At 42.3% G+C, this 27,002-nt stretch overlaps 1 protein-coding gene across 5 annotated transcripts; it reads right to left on the reverse strand.

Annotated features, from left to right (window-relative positions):
- On the reverse strand, positions 1 to 25,802 carry PDCD2L (programmed cell death 2 like). 5 transcript variants are annotated; one of them, XM_045075978.1, is made up of 8 exons: positions 25,645 to 25,802; positions 25,365 to 25,531; positions 25,162 to 25,222; positions 23,596 to 23,969; positions 21,406 to 21,516; positions 15,830 to 15,978; positions 7,381 to 7,479; positions 1 to 180 (listed from the first exon to the last, which is right to left on the reverse strand). In XM_045075978.1, the coding sequence occupies exons 1-7, from the start codon at positions 25,750 to 25,752 to the stop codon at positions 7,430 to 7,432; spliced, it is 1,020 nt and encodes a 339-aa protein (XP_044931913.1). In that variant the 5' UTR covers positions 25,753 to 25,802; the 3' UTR covers positions 1 to 180; positions 7,381 to 7,429. The 5 variants fall into 5 exon arrangements, 4 of the variants coding, with proteins under 4 accessions (XP_044931913.1, XP_044931912.1, XP_044931914.1 ...); XR_006605556.1 differs by lacking the exon at positions 7,381 to 7,479 and having other exon boundaries at positions 15,830 to 16,001; XM_045075977.1 differs by lacking the exon at positions 7,381 to 7,479.
- Positions 25,803 to 27,002: the final 1,200 nt, after the last annotated feature.

Genomic DNA, 27,002 nt, shown 5'->3' on the forward strand with positions numbered 1-27,002 from the left:
CCTGGGAACATTAAATTTATTTTAATTTATATAAATAAAAGGAAATGATCTACTTAAATAATGATTCATCTGGGTCTTCTTGTATAATACAAAGTTCTTCCATGGGAGTCTGATGATTTAGAGGCCAGCAACTCTTCTCACATGTGTAAATCAGAACTGTTCCAAATTCTACAGAAAGATCTGAAAGACAAAACATATTCAGGATTCTAACAAAGAGGAAATGTTAGAAGATACACTAGGTATTTGAAGGTTTGCTTACTCTAGAGCAAGACTACCTGAGTTTAAATCCCAGCTCTACCACCTGAGTATGGGACTTCACCAATCTGTAATGAGGACTGTATTTATGATGATAAGACTGTTGTGAAGAGGGGCTCCTGGGTGACTCAGCTGGGTGTCTGCCTTTGGCTCAGGTCATGACCCCAGGGTTCTGCAACGAAGCCCCACATCTAGCTCCCTGCCCAGCAGGGAGTCTGCTTCTCCTTCTCTCTCTGCCCCTTGTCCCTACTTGTGCTTACGCTTTCTCTCTTTCAAATAAATGAATAAAATCTTAAAAAAGAAAAAGACTGGGGGCGTCTGGGTGGCTCAGTGGGTTAAGCCTCTGTCTTTGGCTCAGGTCATGATCCCAGGGTCCTGGGATTGAGCCCCACATCGGGCTCTCTGCTCAGCAGGGAGCCTGTATCCCCCCCACTCTGCCTACTTGTGATCTCTCTGTCAAATAAATAAAATCTTTCAAAAAGAAAAAAAAGAAAAAGATTGTTGTGAAGAGGATTAAATAAAGTAGTGCATGTAAGATACTTGGAACAGAGCCCGGCACATCTTAAGTGCTCAATGTAAAACAAAGAGGTTAAGCAACAAGAAGATAATGGAAGGAGAACGATGATGCAATATCAGTGTAGCTGGTGTTGCTACAGGAGTGATTTTACCTGATAAGCTGAAAAAATAATTAGGAACAGCAAAAGTGGTGTTCACTACCTTCCAGCCACATTCTTGCCCACAGAAAGTGACCACCGATGACCAAAAGCAGATTTAATGGGAAGATATACTTTAAAGTCTTTATTATAACTGTCTAGGATATTGGACACTGAAAATCATGTTTTTTTGTTTTGTTTTATTTGACAGAGAGAGAGCACACAGACAGGGGGAGCAGCAGGCAGAAGGGGAAGCAGGCTCCCTGCTCTGAGCACTTAAGATGTGAAGTGGGACTCCCTCCCAGGACCCTGGGATCATGACCAGAGCCGAAGGCAGGCGCTCGCTTAACTGACTGAGCCACCCAGGTACCCCTCAATGAAAATCTGTGACAAGGTTGGGGGACCACCTGGGTGACTCAGTTGGTTAAGCATCTGACTCTTGATATTAGCTCAAGTCTTGATTTCAGGATTGCTGAGTTCAAGCCTCTTGTTGGATCGATGCTGGGCACTGAGCCTACTTAAAAAATAATTGGGGGGGGGGTTGTACCTGGGTGACTCACTCAGTTAAGCACCCAACTCTTGATTTGAGCTCGGGTCATAATCTCAGGGTCCTGAGATCAAGCCCTGTATCAGGCACCAACGTTGGCTTAGAGTCTGCTTGAGATTTCTCCCCTGCTCACATTCTCTCTCTAAAATAAATAAACAAAATCTTAAAAGAAAAAAATTTCACGGGGCTCCTGACTGGCTCCGTCAGTGGGTCAGGCATGTGACTCTTGATCTTGGAATCATGAGTTCGAGCCCCAAGTCGGGTGTAGAGCTTACTTACTTACTTACATACATAAGTACCCCACTAAGAGAATACACTACCTCCACTACCTCCAAAAAGGATTCTCTCTCTCTCTCACACACACAAACACACACACACACAATCCTAAGAGCTTACAGAAATTTGTCAATGGACAGAGCCATGAAGAATAACACCAAGAGGGGCGCCTGGGTGGCTCAGTGGGTTAAGCCGCTGCCTTCGGCTCAGGTCATGATCTCAGAGTCCTGGGATCGAGTCCCGCATCGGGCTCTCTGCTCAGCGGAGAGCCTGCTTCCCTCTCTCTCTCTCTGCCTGCCTCTCCATCTACTTGTGATTTCTCTCTGTCAAATAAATAAATAAAATCTTTAAAAAAAAAAAAAAAGAATAACACCAAGAAAACATGCTCAACAAGAACTGCTGATTTCAGAATGGGAAAAAGGGAGTCAACAGGCGGGGCTGGAGAACTGGTTTGGAGCAGCAAAGGAAAAACCCTTTGAAAGGAAAAATGCAGGCAGAGATAATGGAAAGAAAAGCATCAAAGACAGAACTAACAAGACAAAAATAGAGCTTATTTGGGAGAAATAAGAAGGCTGGAGTCTGCAAACTGGTTGCCACCAGGGTAGGAAAAAAGGAAGGGGCGAGAAATCAGATGAACAAAATACCAAGTAGCAGAGTCCTGTACATGCTGCCTGAGCCCAGGGGCCTGACACAGCAGAAGGGGGAGGGTAGGACAAAGGGGAAGTTATGTGGAGGTGAAAACAGCCCCAATATGCATCTAAGGAAAAACATCAGAAGCCACAAGGAACAGAAAAGATAGGTGAAACCTAATTACAGGTAGAAAGGAAAGGCTTGAGAGAATCGCAGTGAACAGAGGGAAAGAGGAGAGATGTGAGCACAGGAGAGGAGAAAGGTGGTCAAAGCAACCGCTACTGCTTCCGCAGAAAAGCTACAAACGCAACAAAGAAATATCCAGAAATTTGAAGGGAAAAAAAAAATAAAACAAAACGAAATGGAGGTCCAAAAATCCACCCTGTCCCAGGATGAAAGGATTATGGAACAATGCAAGGGCAAGACCTGTTAATTCAGACTGGACTTCACGAATACAGAAAAATCTACAGGTGCTAGCATAAATGTTAGTTACAAAGTGGCGGGGGGGGGGGTGGAATCAGGCCACCCTCAGACTTCATTCAAAGCCTAAAGATATCAATATTAAGGATCTTAGGGATTTGGAGGAAAAACATACTTCTCTGTGAGATGGGGCCACAGGAGAGGACAGGAGAGCCAGAAGGGCTCTCACTGTGAGGACATGATAGCACTGGGGCTACCACCGTTGGGAGGAAAGAAAATGGGATCTCAGGATTTTATACATGGGTTGTTCTTCAATGCAAAAGCAGACATTCTGAAGTAAGAATAACAGCTATAAACCCTCCTTAAGGCTATCACTTGACAGACTGTTAGCTACCAGAGACGAATCAAAATAAAACATTCAGGAATGGAAAAGCTCACAGAAAAGAATGGTGTGAGCATGCAAACAACAGAAACAGAGAACAAAAGCTTATTAGCTGCGACAATCACGGTGACAGAGTACAGACGTATAGCCTCAATGCAATACAATAATATTAAAATAGGACACCTGGCTGACCCCTAATCTTGGGGTTATAAATTCAAGCCCTACAATGGGCACAGAGATTACTTGAAGAAATTAAAAAAAAATTTTTAAGATTTTATTTATTTATTTGACAGATAAAGATCACAAGTAGGCAGAGAGGCAGGCAGAGAGACAGGAGGAGGCAGGCTCCCTGCTGAGCAGACAGCCCCATGCGGGGCTCGATCCCAAGACTCAGGGATCACGACCCAAGCTGAAGGCAGAGACCTAACCCACTGAGCCACCCAGGCGCCTCAATAAAAAAAGTCTTAAAAAAAAAAACACCTAAAATATTTGGAGGTGGAGCAGGGCATAAGTTTCCTTATTATAGTAAAGAGCCAAATACATATGATCTAAAGTTGAAAAATGGAATGAGGGGCTCCTGCGTGGCTCACTCATTAAGCGTTTGCCTTGGGCTCAGGTCATGATCCCAGGGTCCTGGGATCGAGCCCCACATTAGGCTCCCTGTTTCTCCCTCCCCCACTCCCCCTGCTAATGTTCCCTTTCTTGCTTTTTCTGTCTCTACCAAATAAATAAATAAAACCTAAAAAAAAGAAAAAAAAAGAAAGGAAGGAAGAAAGAAAAATGGAATGGGTGTAATTCTCTTAGCTTCAGAAGGATCTTTTAGCAACTAGGTAAAGAAACCATTGCCTACAGTCCAGCAACTGCTTCACATACATTTTTCCTTATGCTGAATTTGCACACATTTATTCCAATATTCTTAATTAGAATGTACTGAATTTTCCTGTCGGTAGAAATTTTTTTTCCTAGGGGCGCCAGGGTGCCTCAGTCAGCTAAGTGTCTGCCTTCACTCACGTTATGATGTCAGGGTCCTGGGATCGAGCCCACATGGGGCTCCCTGCTCTGCGGGGACCCTGCTTCTCCATCTCTCTCTGTCTGCAGTTCCCCCTGCTTCTGTTCAGTCACTCACTCTGTGTCAGGTAAATAAGTAAAATCTTTAAAAAAAAAAAAAAAAGAATTTTTTTTTTCCAGCTATCTATCTAAACTTCCTATCTGTATTAATGTCAAGAATGATGACTAGAATGATGTCAACAAATGGTGATTTCCAGGGTTCACCAGACATTTATACAAAATCTCCAACATCACCTTTGGGGATCAGAAAAATTACAGGAGAGGTGCCTGGCTGATTCAGTCTAATGGAGGATGCAACTCTTTTTTTTTTTTTTTTTTTTAAAGATTGTATTTATTTCTTTGACACAAAGAAAGAGAGATCACAAGTGGGCAGAGAGGCAGACGCGGGGTAGCGGGGGCAGGTAGGGAGGAGGCTCCCAGCTGAGCAGAGCCCAATGTGGGGCTCGATCCCAGGACCCTGAGAGCATGACCTGAGCCCATGGCACAGGCTTAACCCACTAAGCCACCCAGGTGCCCCAAGAGCATGCAACTCTTGATCTCAGGGTTGGAGGTTCAAGTTCCATGCTGGGTTTAGAGATTACTTAAAAATAAAATCTAAAAAAAAAAAATTGCAGAAAATAGACACATGGGTAACAAGTGAAAACTTAAAAAAAAAAAAAAAACAACAACCCAGGCCACTTCTTCTTCCCCCCCCCCCTTTTTTTTTTTTTTGGTTAAGTCGGCTCCACACCCAGCATGGAGCCCAAGGTAGGACTTGAACTCACGACCCTGAGATCAAGACCTGAGCTAAGATCAAGAGTAGAAACCTTAACTAACTGAGCTATCCAGATGTCCCTAAACCACTTCTTAACGATGTAAAAGAACTCAACAAAGAAAATAAAACAAAAAGGTGGTATGGAAAAGCTTCAGAGAAAAAGGAAGAGCTATTAGAAACTAAAAATAGAACAGTCAAACCAAATTCAAAAGAAGGGTTAGAAGACAGAGCTAACAAAGATGTCAAGTTAAACAGAAGCACTCTATGCTTCATACACTGTATGATTCCATTAGTGTGAAATTCCATATGATTCCAGAGCCAAAATTCTTTTTTTTTAAGACTTAATTTATCTATTTATCTTCAAGATTTTCTAAATTATTTATTTATTTATTTGACAGACAGAAATCACAAGTAGGCAGAGAGGCAGGTAGAGAGAGGAGGAAGCAAGCTCCTTGCTGAGCAGAGAGCCCGATGAGGGGCTCGATCCCAGGACCCTGAGATCATGACCTGAGCCGAAGGCAGAGGCTTTAACCAACTGAGCCACCCAGGCACCCCGAGCAGGCAAATTTCTTAAGGGGATAGGGGAGAGTGATAAGCCTAGAGAGGGAAGGAGGCCCAAGGGACTTTCTGGGACATGCAAACACTCCCATCTTACTCTGGGAGGTGATTACAAGAGTATATTTATGTAAAAGTTCATCAAGCTATAGGCCTCAGATTGGTGTACTTTACGGTGTGCTTTCTTTTTACTTCTTAAAAAAATATTTTATTTATTTACTTGGCAGAGAGAGACAGACAGCAAAAGAGGGAACACAAGCAGAGGGAGTGGGAGAGGGAGAAGCAGGCAGCCCGATGTGGGACTCAATCCCAGGACTCTGGGATCATGACCCAAGCTGAATGCAGATGCCCAACGACTGAGCCACCAGGTGCCCCTGTATGCTTCCTTTTTAAAAAGTAAGTAGGTGGCAAGGATTTCCTGAATATGAAACCAAAAGCATAGGCAATAGAAGTAAAAATAGACAAATTGGACTATATTAAAATTAAAAACTTAGGTGCACCAAGGGACACAATTAACAGTAAAAAGGCAACCTATAAAACGGAAGGAAACATTTGCAAAAATCACACCTAATAAGGGGTTCATACCTAGAATATAAAAAGAACTCTTACAACTCAACTACATATCAAATAACCTGACTATAAAATGAACAGTAAGACTTGAGTAGACACTTCTCCTAAAATGGTATGTAAAATGGCTAATAAGCCATTCATATGAAAAATGCTCAACATCATTAATCATTAGGGAAATGCAAATTATAATAGATACCATGTCACATCCATTAGGATGGTTACTATTAAAAACAAAAAACAGGGGCACCTGGGTGGCTCAGTGGGTTAAGCCTCTGCCTTTGGCTCAGGTCATGATCTCAGGTTCCTGGGATCGAGCCCCGCATCAGGCTCTCTGCGCAGTGGGGAGGCTGCTTCCCCCCATCTCTCTCTGCCTGCCTTTCTACCTACCTGTGATCTCTGTCAAATAAATAAATAAAATTGTAAAAAACAAAACAAAACAAAAAATAAAACCGAAAGACAAGTGTTGGTGAAGATGTGGAGAAATTTGAAATTCTTGTGCACTGTTTATTGGGAATATAAAATGGTGCAGCCACTATGAAAAATGTTACAGTGGTTCCCCAAAGAACTAAAAATAGAATTATTATATGATCTAGCAATTCTGCTTCAGGTATACATAGTCAAAAGAACTGAAAGCAGGATCTTTTTTTTTTTTTTAAAGATTTTATTTATTTATTTGACAGAGAGAGATCACAAGTAGGCAGAGAGGCAGGCAGAGAGAGAGAGAGGAGGAAGCAGCCTCCCTGCTGAGCAGAGAGCCCCATGAGGGACTCGATCCCAGGACCCCGAGATCATGACCTGAGCTGAAAGCAGCGGCTTAACCCACTGAGCCACCCAGGCGCCCAGAAAGCAGGATCTTTTTTTTTTTTTTTAACTTTTTTTTTTTTTAATTTTATTTATTTATCAGAGAGAGAGAGGGGGAGAGAGCGAGCACAGGCAGACAGAATGGCAGGCAGAGGCAGAGGGAGAAGCAGGCTCCCCGCTGAGCTAGGAGCCCGATGTGGGACTCGATCCCAGGACGCTGGGATCATGACCTGAGCCAAAGGCAGCTGCTTAACCAACTGAGCCACCCAGGCGTCCCCAGAAAGCAGGATCTTGAAGAGAGATTTGTGCACCCAGAATCATAGCAACAACCTTCACAATAGCCGAAGAAGCAGGAGCAACCCAAGTATTCAACAAATGAACAAAATGTGGTAGATCCATACTACAGAGTATTAGCTTTAAAAGGAAGGAAACTCAGACACACAGTATGACATGGATGAACTTCACTTACACTAAGTGAAATAAGGCAGTCTCAAAGGACGAATACTATGATTCCACTTCTATGAGTCAAATTCACAGAACCAGAAAGTATAACTGTGGTCCCCAGGAGCTGAGGAGAGGGGGACATGGGGAATTGTTAATGGTTATAGAGCTGCAGTTTTGCAAGAGGAAAAAGTTCTGAAGAATGGCTGCATAACAATGTAAATAAAGTTACTAAATTGCACTTACAAATGGTTAAGATGTTAAATTTCCTTATATATATATATATTTACCACAACTAAAAAGACAAAGTACAAAGTTGAAGAAAACTGGAAAGTGAAACAAAAATCAGAACAAAAAAGAAGAACCAGGGTGCCTGGGTGGCTCAGTGGGTTAAAGCCTCTGCCTTCAGCTCAGGTCATGATCCCAGAGTCCTGGGATGGAGTCCCACATCGGGCTCTCTGCTCAGCAGGGAGCCTGTTTCCCCCTCTCTCTCTGCCTGCCTCTCTGCCTACTTGTGATCTCTGTCAAATAAATAAATAAAATCTTAAAAAAAAAAAAAAAAAGAAGAAGAAGAACCAAAGCAAGTTCCCAAAAAGGCACTAAAGGAAGAAAATCATCAAAGTTGAAGGACATGAGTTTCTGAACTCAAAACACTTACCAAGTACTCAGCACAATATACACAATTTCAAAATAACAAGGATAAAGTGAAGATTCTGAAAGTGACCTGGAAACAAGAGCTCCCATTCAAAGGACTAACAGTCAGAATGGCACTGCTTTCTATAGCAACACAGGATGCTAAAAGAATGGGCCTCTGGCTGGCTCAGTAGGTGGAGCATGTGATTTCTGATCCTGGGGTTCTAATTTCAAACCCCATGTTGTGTGTAGAGAGTACTTAAAAATAAAATCCTAAAAATGAATGAATGAATGAATGAATGAATGAAGTCGTATCTTTAAAATTTTTGAAAAAAATTATTAATGCCTTAGGATTCCATATCTGACTATTATTGTGAACATAAACATACAATAAGTATATTTTAGGACCCACAGGTCACTTTAAGTCTCTGTATCCCATGATCCCATCTCAGGAAATTAGTAGAGAAAGTGCTATATCAAAACTGAAAGGATAGGGGAGCGCCTAGGTGGCTCAGTGGGTTAAGCCTCTGCCTTCGGCTCAGGTCATGATCTCAGGTTCCTGGGATCAAGCCCCCCATCGGGCTCTCTGCTCAGCAAGGAGCCTGCTTCCCCCACTCCCTGCCTGCCTCTCTGCCTACTTGTGATCTCTGTCAAATAAAATCTTTAAAAGAAAAAAAAAACTGAAAGGACAAACTGAGAAAGAAGAAGATAAGAGCTCTAGGAAACAGGGGGACTCACTTGGAAGATGGGTAGGGGATACCCAAATAAAGGTGACCCAGAATGACAGCAATGCTAGAAGTATGGAAGGCCTAGAGCTCAGAGTAGCTCAGGAGAACTAGACACACAGGACAGGTCTTCAGGGAAACATGGAGCCAGGTAGTCTGGCGTTCAATTTGTGAGGCAAATAACATTGAGAACTTTCAGGAGGGTGTGAAAAGAACTGGCCATAATAATGAAACATAATAGGGGCGCCTGGGTGGCTCAGTGAGTTAAAGCCTCTGCCTTCGGCTCAGGTCATGATCCCAGGATCCTAGGATCGAGCCCCGCATCAGACTCTCTGTTTAGCGGGGAGCCTGCTTCCTCCTCTCTCTCTCTCTGCCTGCCTCTCTGCCTACTTGTGATCTCTGTCAAATTAAAAAAAAAAAAAAAAAAATCTTTAAAAAGAAAAAAAAGGGGGCACCTGGGTGGCTCAGTGGATTAAGCCTCTGCGTTCAGCTCAGATCATGATCTCAGGGTTCTGGGATTGAGCCCCACATTGGGCTCTCTGCTCAGCGGGGAGCCTGCTTCCTCCTCACTCTCTGCCTGCCTCTCTGCCTACTTGTGATCTCTGTCTGTCAAATAAATAAATAAAATCTTTAAAAAAAAAAAGAAAAAAAAGAAAGGGTATCTAAATGAATGTTATACTACCACACATACAAAAAAGAAAGAAAACAGTCACTCATTGAAGAATTAATTGAGAAACAAAAATATCATAAGATATACAGGAAATAAATAGCTATACGGCAGAAGTAAATTCTTCTTTATCACTAATGACATTAAATGTAAATGGATTAAGTCCTATTAAAAAAAGGTACTGGCAGATTGGATATAACAAAAATAAAACAAGATCCACCTAGACACCATCTACTAGAGATTCTCTAGATACAGGGACACAAAGAGAATGAAACAAAAGAATAGAAATATATATTCTAAGCAAACAGTATAACAATTATAAACATGTTTACTTGTATATGCAGAGGCCCAAAATGTATGAAGCAAAAACTGACACAACTGAAGGAAGAAACAGACAGTGCTACAATAATAGCTGACTTCATACCCCACTTATAGTAATGGATAAAGCAACCAAACAAAAGATCAGTAAGGAAACAAAGGATTTGACGAGCCTATAAATCAATTAGCACTAACAAGCACACACCAGAAAAAAAAAAAAAAAAGAAGAAGAAAAAGAGGCACATACAGAACTCTCCACTTAACTACAGCAGTAAACACACTCTTCTCAAGTGCACATAGACTATTCTCTGGGAGACACCATATGTTAGGCCACCAAGTGAGTTTCAGTAAATTAGAAAGACTGAAATCATACAAAGTTATCTTTTCCAATCACAATGATATGAAACCAGAAGTAAGTAATAAAAGGAAAACTGGAAATTCACAAATATATGTGGAAATTAAATAAACTACTTTTAAATAACCAATAGGTCAAAAAGAAATCATTAAGAGCAATGAGACAATATATACCTGAGACAAATGAAAACAAAAACGTGAAATACCAAATCTGATGAGATGTAGTAAAAGCAGTGTTAAGTGGAAAATTTAGAGCTGCAAACACATACATTAAGAGCAAAGAGGGGCACCTGGGTGGCTCAGTCGGATAAGCGGACTACTCTTGATTTCAGCTCCGGTCATGATCTCGGGGTCCCGGGATCAAGCCTTGTGTGGGGCTCTGCGCTCAGCAGGAGTCTGCTTCAAGATTCTCACTCTCCCTCTGCCCCTTCCCTTACTCACTCTCTGGCTCTTAAATTAATAAATAAAACTTTAAAAAAAGGACAAAGAAATATCTCAAACCAATGACCTAATTATATACCTTAAGGAACCTGAAAAAGACCACCAACCAACTGAAGCTAGCAGAAGCAAAAATAAAAGCTAAAGTGGAGATTTTGTTTGTTTGTTTCAAAGATTTTATTTATTTATTTGACAGAGATCACAAGGTAGGCAGAGAGGCAGGAAGGGAGAGGAGGAAGCAGGCTCTCCGTGGAGCAGAGAGCCCGATGCAGCGGCTCAATTTCAGGACCCTGGGATCATGACTTGAGCCCAAGGCAGAGGCTTTAACCCACTGAGCCACCCAGACGCCCCTGGAGAGGAGATTTTAAAATAGAGACTATAAAGCAATAGAGAAAAATTTAGAAAGTCAACAAATCTTTACCTGGAATGACTAAGAAAAAAAAGAAGACTCAAGTTACCAAAATAAAAAATAAAATAGGGACATTAGTATTAATTTTATAGAAAAAAAGGATTATAAGAGAATACTATAAGCAGTTGTATAGCAACAAATCAGATAAGCTAAAATGAAACAGAAAAGCTACTAGAAACATGCAATCTACCAAAACTGACTCAAGAAATAGAAAATTTGAATAGACCTGTAACTAGTAAGGAGATTGAACCAGTAATCAAAACCACCCAACAACAAAAAAGCCAAGAACTCGATGGTTTTTCTAGTGAATATGACAAAACATTCAAAGTTGGGATGCCTGGGTGGCTCAGTTGGTTAAGCAGCTGCCTTCGGCCCAGGTCATGATCCCAGCGTCCTGGGATCGAGTCCCACATCGGGCTCCTTGCTCAGCAGGGAGCCTGCTTCTCCCTCTGCCTTTGCCTGCTGTTCTGTCTGCCTGTGCTCCTCTCTCCCCCTCTCTCCCTCTGATAAATAAAATCTTTAAAAAAAAAAAAAAAAAAGAATAGCAATCTTTTAAAAAAAAAAAAAGATTTTATTTATTTGACACAGAGAGAGATCACAAGTAGGCAGAGAGGCAGGCGGGGGGCGGGGGAAGCAGACTCCCTGCTGAGCAGAGGACCTCTCCCCATGTGGGGCTCGATCCCAGGACCCTGAGATCATGACCCTACTGAGCCACTCAGGCTCTCTGAATACCAATCCTTCTTAAACTCTAAGCTAAAGAGAAGGGAATGATTAACAACTCCTTTTTTTTTCTTAGATTTTATTTATCAGAGAGAAACCCCAAACAACCAGGGGGAGCAGCAGTCAGAGGGAGAAACCCGCTTCCCACTGTTTCACTGGGCAGGGAGCCCAATGCGGGACTTGATCCCAGGACTCTGGGATCATGACCTGAGCCAAAGGCAGACACCTAACTGACTAAGCCACCCAAGCATCCCTACTAACTCATTCTATGAGGAATTCTTTTTTTTTTTTTTTTAAGTAGACACTATGCCCAACATAGGACTCAAGCTCACAACCCCAAGATCAAGAGTTGCATGTGGGGGACGCCTGGGTGGCTCAGTTGGTTAAGCAGCTGGCTTCGGCTCAGGTCGTGATCCCAGCATCCTGGGATCGAGTCCCACATCAGGCTCCTTGCTCGGCGGGGAGCCTGCTTCTCCCTCTGCCTCTGCCTGCCATTCTGTCTGCCTGTGCTCGCTCTCTCCCCTCTCTCTCTCTGATAAATAAATAAAATCTTAAAAAAAAAAAAAGAGTTGCATGTGGGATGCCTAGGTGGCTCAGTTGGTTCAGTGTCCAACTCTTGATCTCAGCTCAGGTCTTGAGCTCACAGTCATGAGTTCAAGCCCCACATTGTGCTCTCTGCTGTGCATGGAGCCTGCTTTAAAAAAAAAAACCCAAAAAACCAAAACCAAAACCAAAAAACAATTAGGTAAATAAATAAAAAAGAACTGCATACTCCAACAATTGAGCCAGCCAGGTGCCCCAATGTAAGCATTACCTTAATCCCAAGTGCAGACTAAGACACTACAAGAAAATTATAGACCAGTATCTCTTATAAATCGAAGATACAGGATGCCTGGCTGGCTCAGTGGGTAGAGCATGCAGCTCTTATTTCAGGGTGGTCAGTTTAAGCCCCATATTGGATACAGAGATTGCTTAAATAATCTTAAAAGAAGTAAATGTAAGATATAAAAATCCTCAACAAAATACTAGCAAACAAAATCAAAGAGTTTATTAAAAAGACCTTGGCGGATTTAGTCAGTAGAACATGTAACTCTTGATCTCAGGGTTCTGAGCTTGAGTCCCATGCTGGGTATAGAGATTACTTAAAAATAAAATCTAAAAAAAAAAAAAAAATTTACCCTGAAAAGAAATAAAATAAAGGGCACCTGGGTGGCTCAGTGGGTTAAAGCCTCTGCCTTCGGCTCAGGTCATGATCCCAGGGTCCTGGGATCAAGTCCCACATCAGGCTCTCTGCTCCTCCGGGGGGTGGGGGGGGAGCCTGCTTCTTCCTCTCTCTCTCTCTGCCTGCCTCTCTGTCTACTTAAGATCTCTGTCAAATAGATAAATAATATCTTTAAAAAAAAATAAAAAGAAGAAGAAATAAAATAAAATAAAGAAAAATAAGATTAGTAAAATTTTTTTAAAAAGGGGCACCTGGGTGGCTCAGTGGGTTAAGCCTCTGCCTTCAGCTGAGGTCATGATCTCAGGGTTCTGGGATTGAGCCTTGTGTCAGCTCTCTGCTCAGCAGGAACCCTGCTTCCCTTCCTCTCTCTCTGCCTGCCTCTCTGCCTACTTGTGATCTCTGTCTGTCAAATAAAATCGATAAATAAAATTTAAAAAATTAAAAAAAAATTTTTTTAAAGATTTATACACTATGATCCAGTAAGATTTATCTCAACATGCAAAACTGGTTAAATATACAAAAATCAAAAATCGATGTAATACACATTAATAAAAAAAACAGAACTGCATGATAATCTCAATTGATGCAGAAAAAGCAACTGACAAAAATCAATACCCAGTAGTAATAAAAATAACTCTATAAACAGAAGGGAAATTCTTTAATCAGGAACAATACTAGGATGCCCACTCTTGCTACTTCTAATTAACACAGAAGTTTTAGATAGAAGAATTAAGGAAAAAGGAAAAAAGAAATAGGCAAAATTGGAAAAAAATAAAACAATCTGTTGCAGATGATTTTATCTTCTACATAGAAAAAACCTAACCATCCACACAAAAAAATTGGGTTTCATATTGTGTCTATATTCTCCTTCGAAATCTCTGCTTTAGCCTTTCCTTCTTTCTTTGTTTTTGCTGCCTTTGGTTTGTTGATTGGTATTTTTTTTCAAGTTACTTGCAATATATGTTAGGTCGCTGATTTGAGATCTATCTTTGTTTTTAACATATGTGTTTTCAGCTCTAACTTTTTCTTTGAGCACTGCTTTACATTCAGCAAAGCTGCAGGACCAACAATCATTCCGAAAAAAAAAAAATAGTAATAATAATAAAATACTTGGAATAAATTTAACCAAGGAGTCAAAGACTTGTACACTGAAAAGATAAAACACTACTGAAGGAAATTAAAGGCACAAATAAATGGAAAGACATCCACACTGGTGAACTGGAAGAATGAATATTGTTAATATAACAACTCAGTCAGAAGAGTATGCAACTCTCAATCTCCAGATTATGAGTTCAAGCCCCACACCAGGGGTAGAGATTACTGAATGAATGAATGAATGAATAAATAAATGCATGCAAGCACGGGTGCCTTGGGTGGCTTGGCTGGTTGAGCATCCAACTCTAGGTTTCAATTCAGGTCATGATCTTGGGGTTGTGAGACTAAGCCCTCTCAATGCCCAATGTGTAACCTGAACTCACGACCAAGATCAACATTCACATGCTCTACAAAGGGGACCAGCCAGGTCCTCCTGTTACTTTTATTATAAAAACCTTTTAATTTTTGTTTAAAAAGATCACATAATGATGCTAAAATAAGAACTATAATCACGTAAAAGATGTTTTTTAAAAATTTTTAAAAGATTTTATTTATTTGAGAAAGAGAGAGCATGCGAGCATGAGCTGGGGGAGAGGCAGAGGGAGAAGCAATCTCCCCACTGAACACAGAGCCCAACCCAAGACTCAATCCCAGGACCCTGAGATCATGACCAGAGCCAAAAGCAGATGTTTAACCAACTGAACCACCCAGGTGCCCCGTAAAAGTTATTTTTTAAAGGAGCACCTGGGTGGATCAGTCCATGAGCACCTGCCTTCAGCTCAGGTCATGATCCCAGGGTTCTGGGATCAAGTCCCCCATTGGGCTCCCAGCTCAGCAGGAAGCCTGCTTCTTCCTCTCCCACTCCCTCTGCTTGTGTTCCCTCTCACCGTTTCTCTGTCAAATAAATAAATAAAAATCTTAAAAAAAAAAAAAAAAAAAAGAGGGTTTTTTTTTTTTTTTTTTCCATTTTTAAAGTAAGCCCGGTACGCCTGGGTGGCTCAGTGGTTAAAGCCTCTGCCTTCAGCTCAGGCCATGATCTCAGGGTCCTGGGATAGAGTCCCGCATCGGGCTCTCTGCTCAGCAGGGAGCCTGCCTCCTCCTCCTGTCTCTCTCTGCCTGCCTCTCTGCCTACTTGTGATCGCTCTGTCAAATTAAAAAAAAAAAACAAAAAGAACAAAAAAAAAAACTTTAAAGTAAGCCCTATGCCGAACATGGGGCTTAAACTCACAATCCCAAAATCAAGAGTCACATGCTCTTCCAACTGAACCAGCCAGGTGCCCGTATAAAAGTTATTCCCCACCCCCGTTCTTGTTTTTTTTTAAATAATATATTTTGACTATAACACAATGTTGTTTTCTGGTTTGGGTTTGTTAAATAAACTCTACCCCCACTGTGGGACTTGAACTCACAACCCTGATATTAAGAGTCACATGCTGCACCAACCTAGCCAGCCAGGGGCTTTCTGCTACGAAACTAATTTTAAGGATAGAAAACAGTTTGCCCTTAAACCAACAAAATGGTATTGGTGTTTGTGTCGGATTGGCTGGATTATAAATTTTCCAAAATTTCTGGGGGCACCTGGGTGGCTCAGTGGGTTAAGCCTCTGCCTTCGGTTCAGGTCATGATCCCAGAGTCCTGGGATAGAGCGCAGCATCGGGCTCTCTGCTCAGCGGGGAGCCTGCTTCCTCCTTTCTCTCTCTGCCTGCCTCTCTGTCTACTTGTGATCTGTCAAATAAATAAATAAAATCTTTAAATTAATTAATTATTTTCCCCAAATTTCTGTAATATGCTTGTATTTTATAAGTAAACAAAAATGAAATGATAGCCTTTCCTTTTAAAATAATCCCTTATTTGTGCAATAAATCCACAACCTTAAATTCATAAAGGGCTTATTACCTAAATTAGTGCTTCTGAGCATGCTGACCAGTGCTGGCATAAGCTGAAACTCAAATGTCCTTCGGTCTCCACAGTGACTGCAGGCTGGGAGCTCAGTGACTTCTGATGTAGGAGAGGTCAAAAAAAGTGGTTCTCCACTCCAGGAATACCTAAAGCAAGGAAACAAAGAACCCTGAAGGAAGAAAGCAAGTAAGTCACATTTCAACATCAGAGCCCATGCTTTGCAAACTTTGCTTCCTTCTTGCAGAGGACCAGGAGAAAAACCAGACAGCAAAGAAAATCCAAAGACCCAAAACCTAGCAGCCAACCTGTAGAGCTCAGCAAGATATGTGAAGTCTTGTCAATGTCTGGTTCAAAGTATGGATGAAGGCACTAAAGCCAATGTAGAACTATATCTAACCACACTGCAACCAAGCCCAGACTGAGCTCAACCACAGAGTAAGCCGACTTGGGACTCCACTCTACTGGCCTTACAGAAGGAGGCCATGCCCTTCTAAGGAGTAAATATTTACTTCAGTATCTATTGTTCAGTATATAATGGCAAACAATAAAAAGAAATCAGATATACATGCCAACAGAAAATTAATTACCTGAGAGTATGTATAAACTGGGGGGGGGGGGGTTGGTGCACGGAGGGCAGAGCAAGATGGAGAGAGAGAACCAGAACCCTAAGCAGGCTCCACACTCAGCACAGAGCCCTATGCAGGTTTCAGTCTCACGATATGAGTTAAAATCAACAGTCGTGCACTTAACTGAGCCACCCAGTGCCCCAAGAGCAGCAGAAAAATTTAACCCACCAAGAAAGTCAATACAGGAACACCCACTGGGGTGCCCAGGTGGCTCAGTGGGTTAGGCCTCTGCTTTCAGCTCAAGTCATGATGTCAGGATCCTGGGATCAAGTCCCTCATAGGACTCCCTGCTCAGTGGGGAGCCTTCTATTCCCTCTGCCTGCCCCTCCTCCTGCTTGTGCGCTCTCTCAAATAAACAAATAAGAAAAAAAAAAAATACCCAAAGACAAGATGATGGAATTATCAGAAAGAGACTTAAAATATCAGTGGAAGGGTGACAAAACAAACAATAAAATATCAATAATAAACATATAAAAAATAAACAAACATATAAAAGAATCTAGCAGAAAAAGTAGACATGCATAAACAGGGAAGTTAGCATAGAAATTGAAACTAAAAGAGATTGACAGAGAAATGCTAGAAATGAAAAATGGTATAGCAGAATAAAGAACTTGATTCAGTAAAAGTTAACAGCAGGTAGAAAATAACAACAACAAAAAATCTGTGAATCTGAGGAAAATAGAAATATCCAAAATTAAACAAAAGGTGAAAATAATTAAAAAAAAAAACAGGGATGGGGCGCCTGGGTGGCTCAGTGGGTTAAGCCGCTGCCTTCGGCTTGGGTCATGATCTCAGGTCCTGGGATCGAGCCCCACATCGGGCTCTCTGCTCTGCGGGGAGCCTGCTTCCTCCTCTCTGCCAGCCTCTGTGCCTACTTGTGATCTCTGTCTGTCAAATAAATAAATAAAATCTTAAAAAAAAAAAAAAAAAAAAAACAGGGTCTTAAAAACCACGGGACAATTTCAAATTGTATGTCTAATCACACAAGTTAACTGGAGTCCTAGATAAAGGAAAAAGGACAGAAGAAATATTTGAAGAGATAATGGCCAACATTGTTCCAAAATTCACGAATAGACATCAACACAAAAATCCAAAAAGTTCACTAAATCCCAAGCAGGATATATTAAGACATATAGTCGCTTAAGTACAGAACAGTTTAATTACATAAACATAACAGAAGAACAATAAGAATTACATAAAATTATGTAATAATCAGACATTATTATTACATAAGACATTGTTAATACATAAGAATTAATTTCTTTTTTTTTTTTTAAGATTTTATTTATTTATGGGGCACCTGTGTGGCTCAGTCATTAAGTATCTGCCTTTGGCTCAGGGTCATGATCCCAGGGTCTGGTCCTGGAATTGAGCCCTACATCGGGCTCCCTGCTCAGCAGGAAGCCTACTTCTCCCACTCTCACTTCCCCCACTTGTGTTCCCTCTCTCTGTCTCTTGCTCTGACAAATAAATAAATAAAATCTTTAAAAAAAAAAAAAAGACTTATTTATTTGACAGAGAGAGATCACAAGTAGGCAGACAGGCAGGCAGAGAGCTGTGTGAAGGCAGGCTGCAAAGATGCACATTACAATCACTAAAGCAAACACCTTTTATGGCAACAGAAAAGACGTAAAATCATGAACTAAAAATATCCAGTTCACTGAAAAGAAGGTTAAACAAAAGGGAGAAGAGGAACAAAAAACTGGAAAGGAGAAAAGCCAATACCAGAATGACAAAATTAACCCACCACCAATAATTACATTAAATGGACTCAAGACCCTATGTTAAAAAATAAAAAAAGCAAACAGTCTGGATAAAATAAAGGCAGGACCCATACATGTAAGCTGTTTAAAAAGTACACCTGAGGGGCGCCTGGGTGGCTCAGTGGGTTAAGCCTCTGCCTTTGGCTCAGGCCATGATCTTGGGGTCCTGAGATCCAACCCCACATCTTCCCACCCCCGCCTGCCTCTCTGCCTACTTGTGATCTCTCTCTGCCAAATAAATAAATAAAATCTTAAAAAAAAAAAGTACACTTGAGATAGCACCAGACACCTTTCAGAATGGCAATTATCAAAAAGACAAGAAGTAAGTGTTGGCAAGGATGTGGAGAAAAGGGAACACTTGTGCACTGTTCGCAGGAGTGTAAATCAGTCAGACACTACAGAAAACAGTATGGAGATTCCTCAAAAAATTAGAAAGAGAACTACCATATGATCCAGCAGTCTCATTTCTGGGTATTTATTTAAAGGAGACAAAAACACAAACTCAAAAAAGATACCCACCCTGATGGCCCACTGCAGCATTATTTACAATAGCTAAGACATGTAAGTAACCCAAGGGTCCATTAACAGATAAAAAATTTTGTGTGTGGGGGGGTGTGATATACACACATGCACACAACACACATGCACACACATATACACACACAACACACAACAGAATACTCAACCATAAAGAAGGAAATCTTGACATTTGCGACACCATGGATGGGCCTCAAGGGCATAATGCTAAGTGAAGTAAGCCAGACAGAGAAAGACATACTGTGTGAAATCACTTACATGCAGGACCTAAAAAAACAAATAAACAAACCAAAAAACCCCACCAAACTCATAGAGAAGAAATTGGTGGTTTCCAGAGGCAAGGGACCAGGGCTGAGAGAAATAAGTAAAGTGCTTTTTTTTTTTTAAGCTTTAATAAATCAAGTAACTTAGTAACTTATAGAAACAAAACAAAACAATCCACTCTAAAGGAAGAGGTTGAAAGTAAAGAGTAAAAAAAAGATTAACCTTAAAAAGATGAAACAAGGGGCACCCGGGTGGCTCAATGGGTTAAAGTCTCTGCCTTCCTTCCGCTCAGGTCATGATCTCAGGGTCCTGGGATCGAGCCCCGCATCAGGCTCTCTGCTCAGTGGGGAGCCTGATTCCCCCTCTCTCTCTGCCTGCTGCTCTGCCTACTTGTGATCTCTCTCTGCCAAATAAATAAATAAAATCTTTAAAAAAATTTTTTAAAAGAAACAAAAAAGAGAGCTAGTGTGGCTATACCAACAGGAGACCAAATACACTCCAAGAACAGAGTATCACCACAAATAAATACGAGCATTTACTTATAACAAGATCAATTCACCAGATAAATAAGCCTACAAATGGATACATCTTAAAACAGTACGAAAATGCGTGAGACACACTCTGACAGAATTAAAAGGAGAAAAAGATACATTCATAATCATAGCTGAATGTTTTGTTACTCTTTCTCTGTAACTGATAAGCAAGACAAAAGTGATCAGTAATAGAAACTGCTGTTCGAACAATTGGATAATCAGACCAAAAAAGAACCTTGAGAGGCACCTGGGTGGCTCAGTGGGTTAAAGCCTCTGCCTTCGGCTCAGGTCATGATCCTGAGGTCCTGGGATCAAGCCCCGAGTCGGGCTCTCTACTCAGCGAGGAACCTGCATCCCCCACCTGCCACCTGCCTCTCTGACTACTTGTGATCTCTCTCTCTCTCTCTGTGTCAAATAAATAAAATCTTTAAAAAAAAAAAAAAGAAAAGAAACTTGACCCTCAAACAGTATACACAAAAACTAACTCAGTGGATCACAGACCTAAATGTAAAAACTAAAACCAAAAACTCCTATAAGGAAACACAGGAAATCAAATACAACGAATTCTGTTACCTTTGGTTAGAGAGAAATTCCTGTGGAAATAAAAAGTTGAGGATTCCTGGGTGGTTCAGTCAGTTAAGGCTCTGTCTTTGGCTCAGGTCATGATTCTGGAGTCCCAGGATGAGCCCCACATTGGGCTTCCTGCTCAGTGGGGTATCTGCTTCTCCCTCTGCCCCTCCCCCTGCTCCTGAGTCTCTCTTTTCTCAAATAAATAAATAAAATATTTTTTTAAAAAATCTTAAGAAAAAAACAACAAAGCTGTCAAGGTACTGAAAAGATATTGTAAAGATTACTTAAAATATAAAAAAATCATACAAGAGGCATGTGAGTTCAGTGGGTTAACCTGCTTTCAACTCAGGTCATGATCTGATTCCTGGGATCAAGCTCCGAGTAGGGCTCCATGCTCAGTGGGGAGCCTGTTTCTCCCTCTTCCTCTACTGCTCTCCCTGCTTGTGTTGTCTTGCTCTCTATCAAATAAATAAAATCTTAAAAAAATATATATCACACTATATGATCCAAATTATGGGTTTTTTTTAGCTTTTAAATAATCTCTACAGTCAATGTGGGACTAGAACTCACAATGCTGAGATCAAGCGTTGCACGCTCTACTGAATGAGCCATCCAGGTGCCTCCCAAATTATGTTTTTTAAAAAATACGCAATTCCTGGGGCGCCTGGGTGGCACAGTCAGTTAAGCACCCAACTCTTGATTTCAGCTCAGGTCAGATCTCAAGGTCATGAGCTTGAGCCCCACAGTGGGCTCAGTACTCAGCACGGAGTGGGCTTGGGATTCTCTCCCCTCCTCTGCCCCTCCAGCTCATGCTCTCTCTCTCTCTCAAATAAATAAATGTTTAAAAAACAAACAAAAAACCTACACAGGGACACCTAGGTGGCTCAGTGGGCTAAGCCACTGTCTTTGGCTCAGGTCATGATCCCAGGGTCCTGGGACTGAGTTCCCCATCGGGCTCCTTGCTCAGCAGGAAGCCTGCTTCTCTCTCCGCCTCTGCCTCTCTGCCTGCTTGTGCGCATGCGCGCACTCTATCTCTCTCACTCTCTTTCTCTGACAAATAAATAAATAAACTCTTAAAAACAAAAAACAAAGAAAACCCCATACAAGTCCTACCCACACGCATGCATCCAAATGCACAAAAAATAAGTGAACATAATACACTAAAATCTTAGGCTCTTGGTTTGTGGAATACTAGATTTTGGTTTTCTCATTGTATTTTCCAAACTAGCATATACTGCTTTTACAATCAAGAAAAACAATAAAAGAAAATGTGCCTCTACCTCAAAATCTGCTCCTGACAAGCAGCAATTCTCTTCATGAATTTGTAAAATATCTTATCTCCACTTTTAATTACGGTCTTCTCATATTTTTCATCACCATCACTAGAAAGACTAAAAAAAGAAAAGCAGAAAACACTTTTGAGTGTCTATGTCCAGAGAATTATAATATTTAGAGGAGCAAACAAGATAATGCACATAATTTAGAAATCATAAATTTAAGTGGTACCTGGGTGGTGCAGTCAGTCAAATGTCAGACTCGGTTTCGGCTAAGATCGTGGTCTCAGGGTTGTGGGACTGAACCCCATGTCATGCTCCGAGGTCAGTGCAGAGTCTGACTGGAATTCTCTCTCTCCCTCTGCACCTCCCAACCCCACCAAGCTCACTCTAAAATAAAATTCAGGGGCACCTGGGTGGCTCAGTGGGTTAAAGCCTCTGCCTTCAGCTCAGGTCATGATCCCGGGGTCCTGGGATGGAGCCCCGCATCAGGCTCTCTGTTCAGCAGGGAGCCTGCTTCCTCCTCTCTCTCTGCCTGCCTCTCTGCCTACTTGTGATCTCAGTCTGTCAAATAATAAAATCTTTAAAAAAATAAAATAAAATAAAATAAAATTCATAAGTTTAGGACGCTTGGGTGGCTCAGCTGGTTGAGCATCTGCCTTCAGCTCAGGTCATGATCCCAAGTGTCCTGGGACCGAGCCCTGCATCAGGGAGCCTGCTTTTCCCTCTCCCTCTGCCGCTCCCTTGTTTGTGCTGCCTCTCTCTGTCAAATAAACAAATAAAATCTTTAAAAAAATTAAAACAAAAAATGAATAAAAATAAAAAATGATAATTTTTAAAAAAAGATTGTATTTATTTATGAGAGAGAGACAGTAAAAGATAACATAAGCAGGAAGAAGGGGCAGAAGGAGAAGCAGGCTCCCTGCTGAGCAAGGAGCCTGATGTGGGGCTTGATCCCAGGACCCTGGGATCAGCATCTGAGCCAAAGGCAGAGGCTCAACCCAGTGAGCCACCTGGGTGGCCAAAAATCATAAATTTAATACCTTGTAATATCTAGCAGTAATCCCCTACCCACCATTCTCCCAAGCCCTGCTCCCTAGCCATTTTCAATTCTGGGATAATTATTTGCACTTTTAAAAGTCCTTATGCTCATTGACTATCTTTATTTCTTTCCCCATTATGGATTATTTTTAAATCAAAAATTATTATTCTTAGTTCTTTATAGGGCTTTGGTTTATTTTTTTATTTTATTATTTTTTTTAAGATTTTGTTTATTTATTTTACAGAGAGAAATCACAAGTAGATGGAGAGGCAGGCAGAGAGAGAGAGAGAGAGAGAGGGAAGCAGGCTCCCTGCTGAGCAGAGAGCCCGATGCGGGGCTCGATCCCAGGACCCTGAGATTATGACCTGAGCCGAAGGCAGCCGCTTAACCCACTGAGCCACCCAGGCGCCCCTAGGGCTTTGGTTTATAAAGCCTTTTAAGACCTACTCTCTTGGGGCACCTGGGTGGCTCAGTGGGTTAAAGCCTCTGCCATCAGCTCGGGTCATGATCCCAGCATCCTGGGATCGAGCCCCACATTGGGCTCTCTGCTGGGCGCGGAGCCTGATCCCCGATCCCCGCGCCTGCCTCTCTGCTTACTTGTGATCTCTGTCAAAAAAAATAAATAAAATCTTTAAAAAAAAAAACAAAAAAACAAAACACCAAACTTACTCTCTCACTGATTACTAAAACCATCTGATGACACAGACAACAGAGATATCAACATGACTCTCATTTCACTGGTGAGAGCTGAGGCTCTGGTAGGGTCTTTGACATCCCAGGCCAGTTCCTGAGCCACAGCCAAGAGTCAAAAACAAATGGCATTTTTCTAACTTACTTGTCTGAGCTAATCATTTAACAAAGAAAAGAGAGAGACAGTAAAGATGTTCTTCTGTAAAAGCTGTCAGCTCTAACTTCCTTGCTCATATTTTTGAGGGTACTTAGAGCAGTGTTTTCCAGCTAACCCAACAGTGGCTTGTAAGATCGTCTTGTCTCTGTCTCCCTTTCTCATCCAAGAGGAGCAAAGCAGAAAGGTCCTACACAGACAAGTTCTGCTTGAAAATGTTTCCCCAAGTACTAGAATCAAACCAAAGGGTACCTACCGTGGCGGCTTCCTGATCAAGTCCCCTCTCAGACTCAGCAGCACATATTCTCACCTTTGGGAAAGCAACTGTTCCATATCCACTCCTTCCTTCCGCTGATATTCCCTCAGAAGACTATGAGCGTGATCCAGACTGACAAAGTCCCCGTAATCCTCCTCATTGACAACACAGATATAGTAGGGCAGGAACTGTGGTGCCACAGAAGACAAGGCCGTCTCTTCCCCAGGAGAAACAGGAGGAGCAGCGCCCATGACGGTATCCTGCAGGTGGAGATCTTGGAGCTGGGCAGTACAGCCTGTGTCCTCGGCACTGCTGGAATCATTTCCAAAATGCAAGGTAAGCTGTGGTGGCAGCGCCTCCTCACTGTCACTCCCCCAGTCATCTGCACCTTCGCACCAATCCTCAGCTGCAAGGCCGTTTTCCTGTTTCTAGAAGAATATCCAGTGAATGAAGCCCAAGCACATTTGGGTGATCTCACGCATCCCCTTGGCTTGAGCTATCCATTGCCTCACCTTCCCAAGGGAGACATCACACAGCACCTTCCCCTCTTACACACTCTGGACTCAACTTCCTGGACCCCATACACTCAAAGCATGTTGGAGGTAACAAAAATTCTCTTCCCTTTCCAGGGGCAGCATGGCCAATGTGGTAATGTGGTTTCTTCAACCATCTATTCCAAACCCTCTCCAGTTGTGCTTCATGTATTACAGAAGCTAGCTGGAGAAAACTAGATTTCCCAGACCCCTTAGCAGCTAGGGTTTCAGATATGATCAAAGGCGGGCTACTCAGGTCTACTGGGGAGACACAAACTTGAAACAGAACGATGCGGAAATAGAGACCACCAAGCAAAAGTTTGTAGATCAATATAAAGCAAGGACTTGGATCCAAAAGATCTGACAAGGGCAGCTTCCAGTTCGCAAGGCCACATCTCAGCTTTCCGACTGCAGGTGTCCCAGGTGGTTAGAAGGGGTCCTTGACAGGCCAGTTCTGAGATGTGGTTCTGGAAGTCATTCCTGGAGTGGCCCCCTCCAAACTATCCAGGGTTAATAAAAACCTAATTCTGTCTAGGTTTTAAAAAGTCTGTGCTTTTTTACTATCTACAACCCAACGCTGACATATATAAGCAGATACCACGTCTTCATCTGGTACTGCTGGTACTGCTGGTACCAGGCCTGGCACACGTTCAGAGCTCAGAGTATACATAAGCGCACATTTACAGGCAAAACGAGACTGAATTTTGTTCTGCAGTACCAGCTTGCCCAACTTTTGGATTCAATAAATTGAGATTTTTTTTCTTATTGTTTGCTATATACACATACACATTATCACAGCAACTATGTTTACAATAAACACATATATATTACAACCACATACACGTATACATCCATATTTGTTCCCAAACAGAAACATCACCGAGTCATGTCCCTCAAGGCCTTCAAGGTATATTAAAAGAAAAAACGAACAAAATCTTAAGGAGATAGCACTCCACAGTTCAGGAAAGTGCAAAAACCATTCCAACGTACTTCAAAAGACCACAGCTGAAAGTTTACCTTAAAGGATATTCTAGAAAACACTCTCAAGTTACAGCAAGTCGTAATATGCTAATAACAACCGGTTTACCTGAGCGTCCTGCGCCTCCGTCTCTTGCATCTGCAGACACTGGGAACGGAACACCTTCCAGCTTCAGGGTAAAGATAAATGGCAGTGAGGCTCCAATGCTGACCACTAGCCAGCTGGCCAGCCCTATCCCGTGTGGCCCGTGCAGCCCCCCAGCTCTCGCCCACCCATAAAATCCCGAAGCAGCTCGGAACTTCCCCGCCTACCTGCGCGCCCCGCCGCTGCCGCACCTGGGGAGGGGGCAAGCGAACACGTGCAGTAGCCGGTGAAACGGGGAGCCTTCCAGCGGGCAGTACACCTGCACGACCAGGGCAAGAGGCTGCCTGCAACGTTCACACACTGGCCTCGGCGCTGCTACCGCCGGCAGGGCGTCCTGAGGGCAAGGGAAGCGCTCAAAACTCTGGCTCTGCTCCTGGACCTCGCCCGCTCTCTCACCCCGTAGTCTTCACCAGCACCCGCCGACCCCGGCCCCAGCGCTCCACTCACCGGAAGGCCGCCCAGCTTGCTAGCAGTCCAGGCGCCCGGCCCAGTCGGGCGGCCATGCACTGCAGTGTCTCGAAGCCCGAGCAGCACCGGCTTCCGAAAAGCCGCCATGACGACGACGCACCCACGTGGAAATGCGAACTACGGCGGCCGAGACAGGATGCCTCTCCGCGCACGCGCACCGGCTTCACCTCCGAAACGGCCCCGCCCCCTTAAGTTTCTTAGGAGAATTAAAGGTTCCTTGAGCTGCGCGGGTCACACTGGCTGCTCTTGTGGGCACAAAATCCCGGAGCCCCAGACAGAGGTGCCTCCGAACGCTCCTGAGGTAGGAAGAACGCACCATTTGGTATGAAGTAGTCTTGCCAAAAGATGTTACCTAAGTGGAATAGTGGTATTATCGTTAAGACAAAAAAAAGTTTAATTTTTACAGGTACACGTTGAAATGTTTATACGTTATTGGAGTGGGCCATGAGTTGACAATTGTTGAGATTTGGCGTTAGACACATAGAGATCTATTATACTACTTGACTTTTATGTGTTTGGAATTTTCTGTAAGGGAAAAAAATTTTCTTTTTAATGCCTGTGGCACAACCTAGGTGAATTTTGAAAACATCATGCTAAATGAAAGAAGCCAGACACAAAAGTCCAAGTTCTGGAAAAGTGAACCTCAAAGAAAGAAATCAGATCAATTGTTGCCAGGGTTTGGGTTCATGGGGTAGGGTTTGACCACAAAGGGGTGCCAGGAATCTACCTCTTCAGATAATGAAAATTCTGTGTATCTCACCGGTGGTGGTTATATTTGTCAGAACTCAAAACTGCACCCCAAAAGAAGGTGCATTTTTCTGTATGTAAATTATACCTCAACCCAATTTTTTAAAAAAAGATTTTATTTATTTATTTGACAGACAGAGATTACAAGTAGGCAGAGAGGCAGGCAGAGAGAGGAGGAAGCAGGCTCCCTGCTGAGCAGAAAGCCTGATGCTGGCTCAATCCCAGGACTGAGCCACCCAGGTGCCCCACCTCAACCCAATTAAAAAAAAAAAATGCAGATTGCGGGGCACCTGGGTGGCTCGGTGGATTAAAGCCTCTGCCTTCAGCTCAGGTCATGATCCCAGGGTTTTAGGATTGAGCCCCACATTGGGCCCTCTGCTCCTCAAGAAGCCTGCTTCCTCCTCTCTGTGCCTGCCTCTCTGCCTACTTATGATCTCTGTCAAATAAGTAAATAAAATCTTTAATTTAAAAAAAAAGGAAAAGAAAAAATAATTTAAAAAATTAAAAAAATAAAAAATACAGATTGCAAAGACACTATTGCAGTCTTCATACTATAGCGTGCAAAGGAAGTGTGTGTCTTAAAGGACTGA

The sequence above is a fragment of the Mustela putorius genome, unplaced genomic scaffold (genome assembly GCF_011764305.1).
Source record: "Mustela putorius furo isolate JIRA1106 unplaced genomic scaffold, ASM1176430v1.1 tig00000174_pilon_pilon_pilon, whole genome shotgun sequence".
In the NCBI taxonomy this organism is placed as follows: domain Eukaryota; kingdom Metazoa; phylum Chordata; class Mammalia; order Carnivora; family Mustelidae; genus Mustela; species Mustela putorius.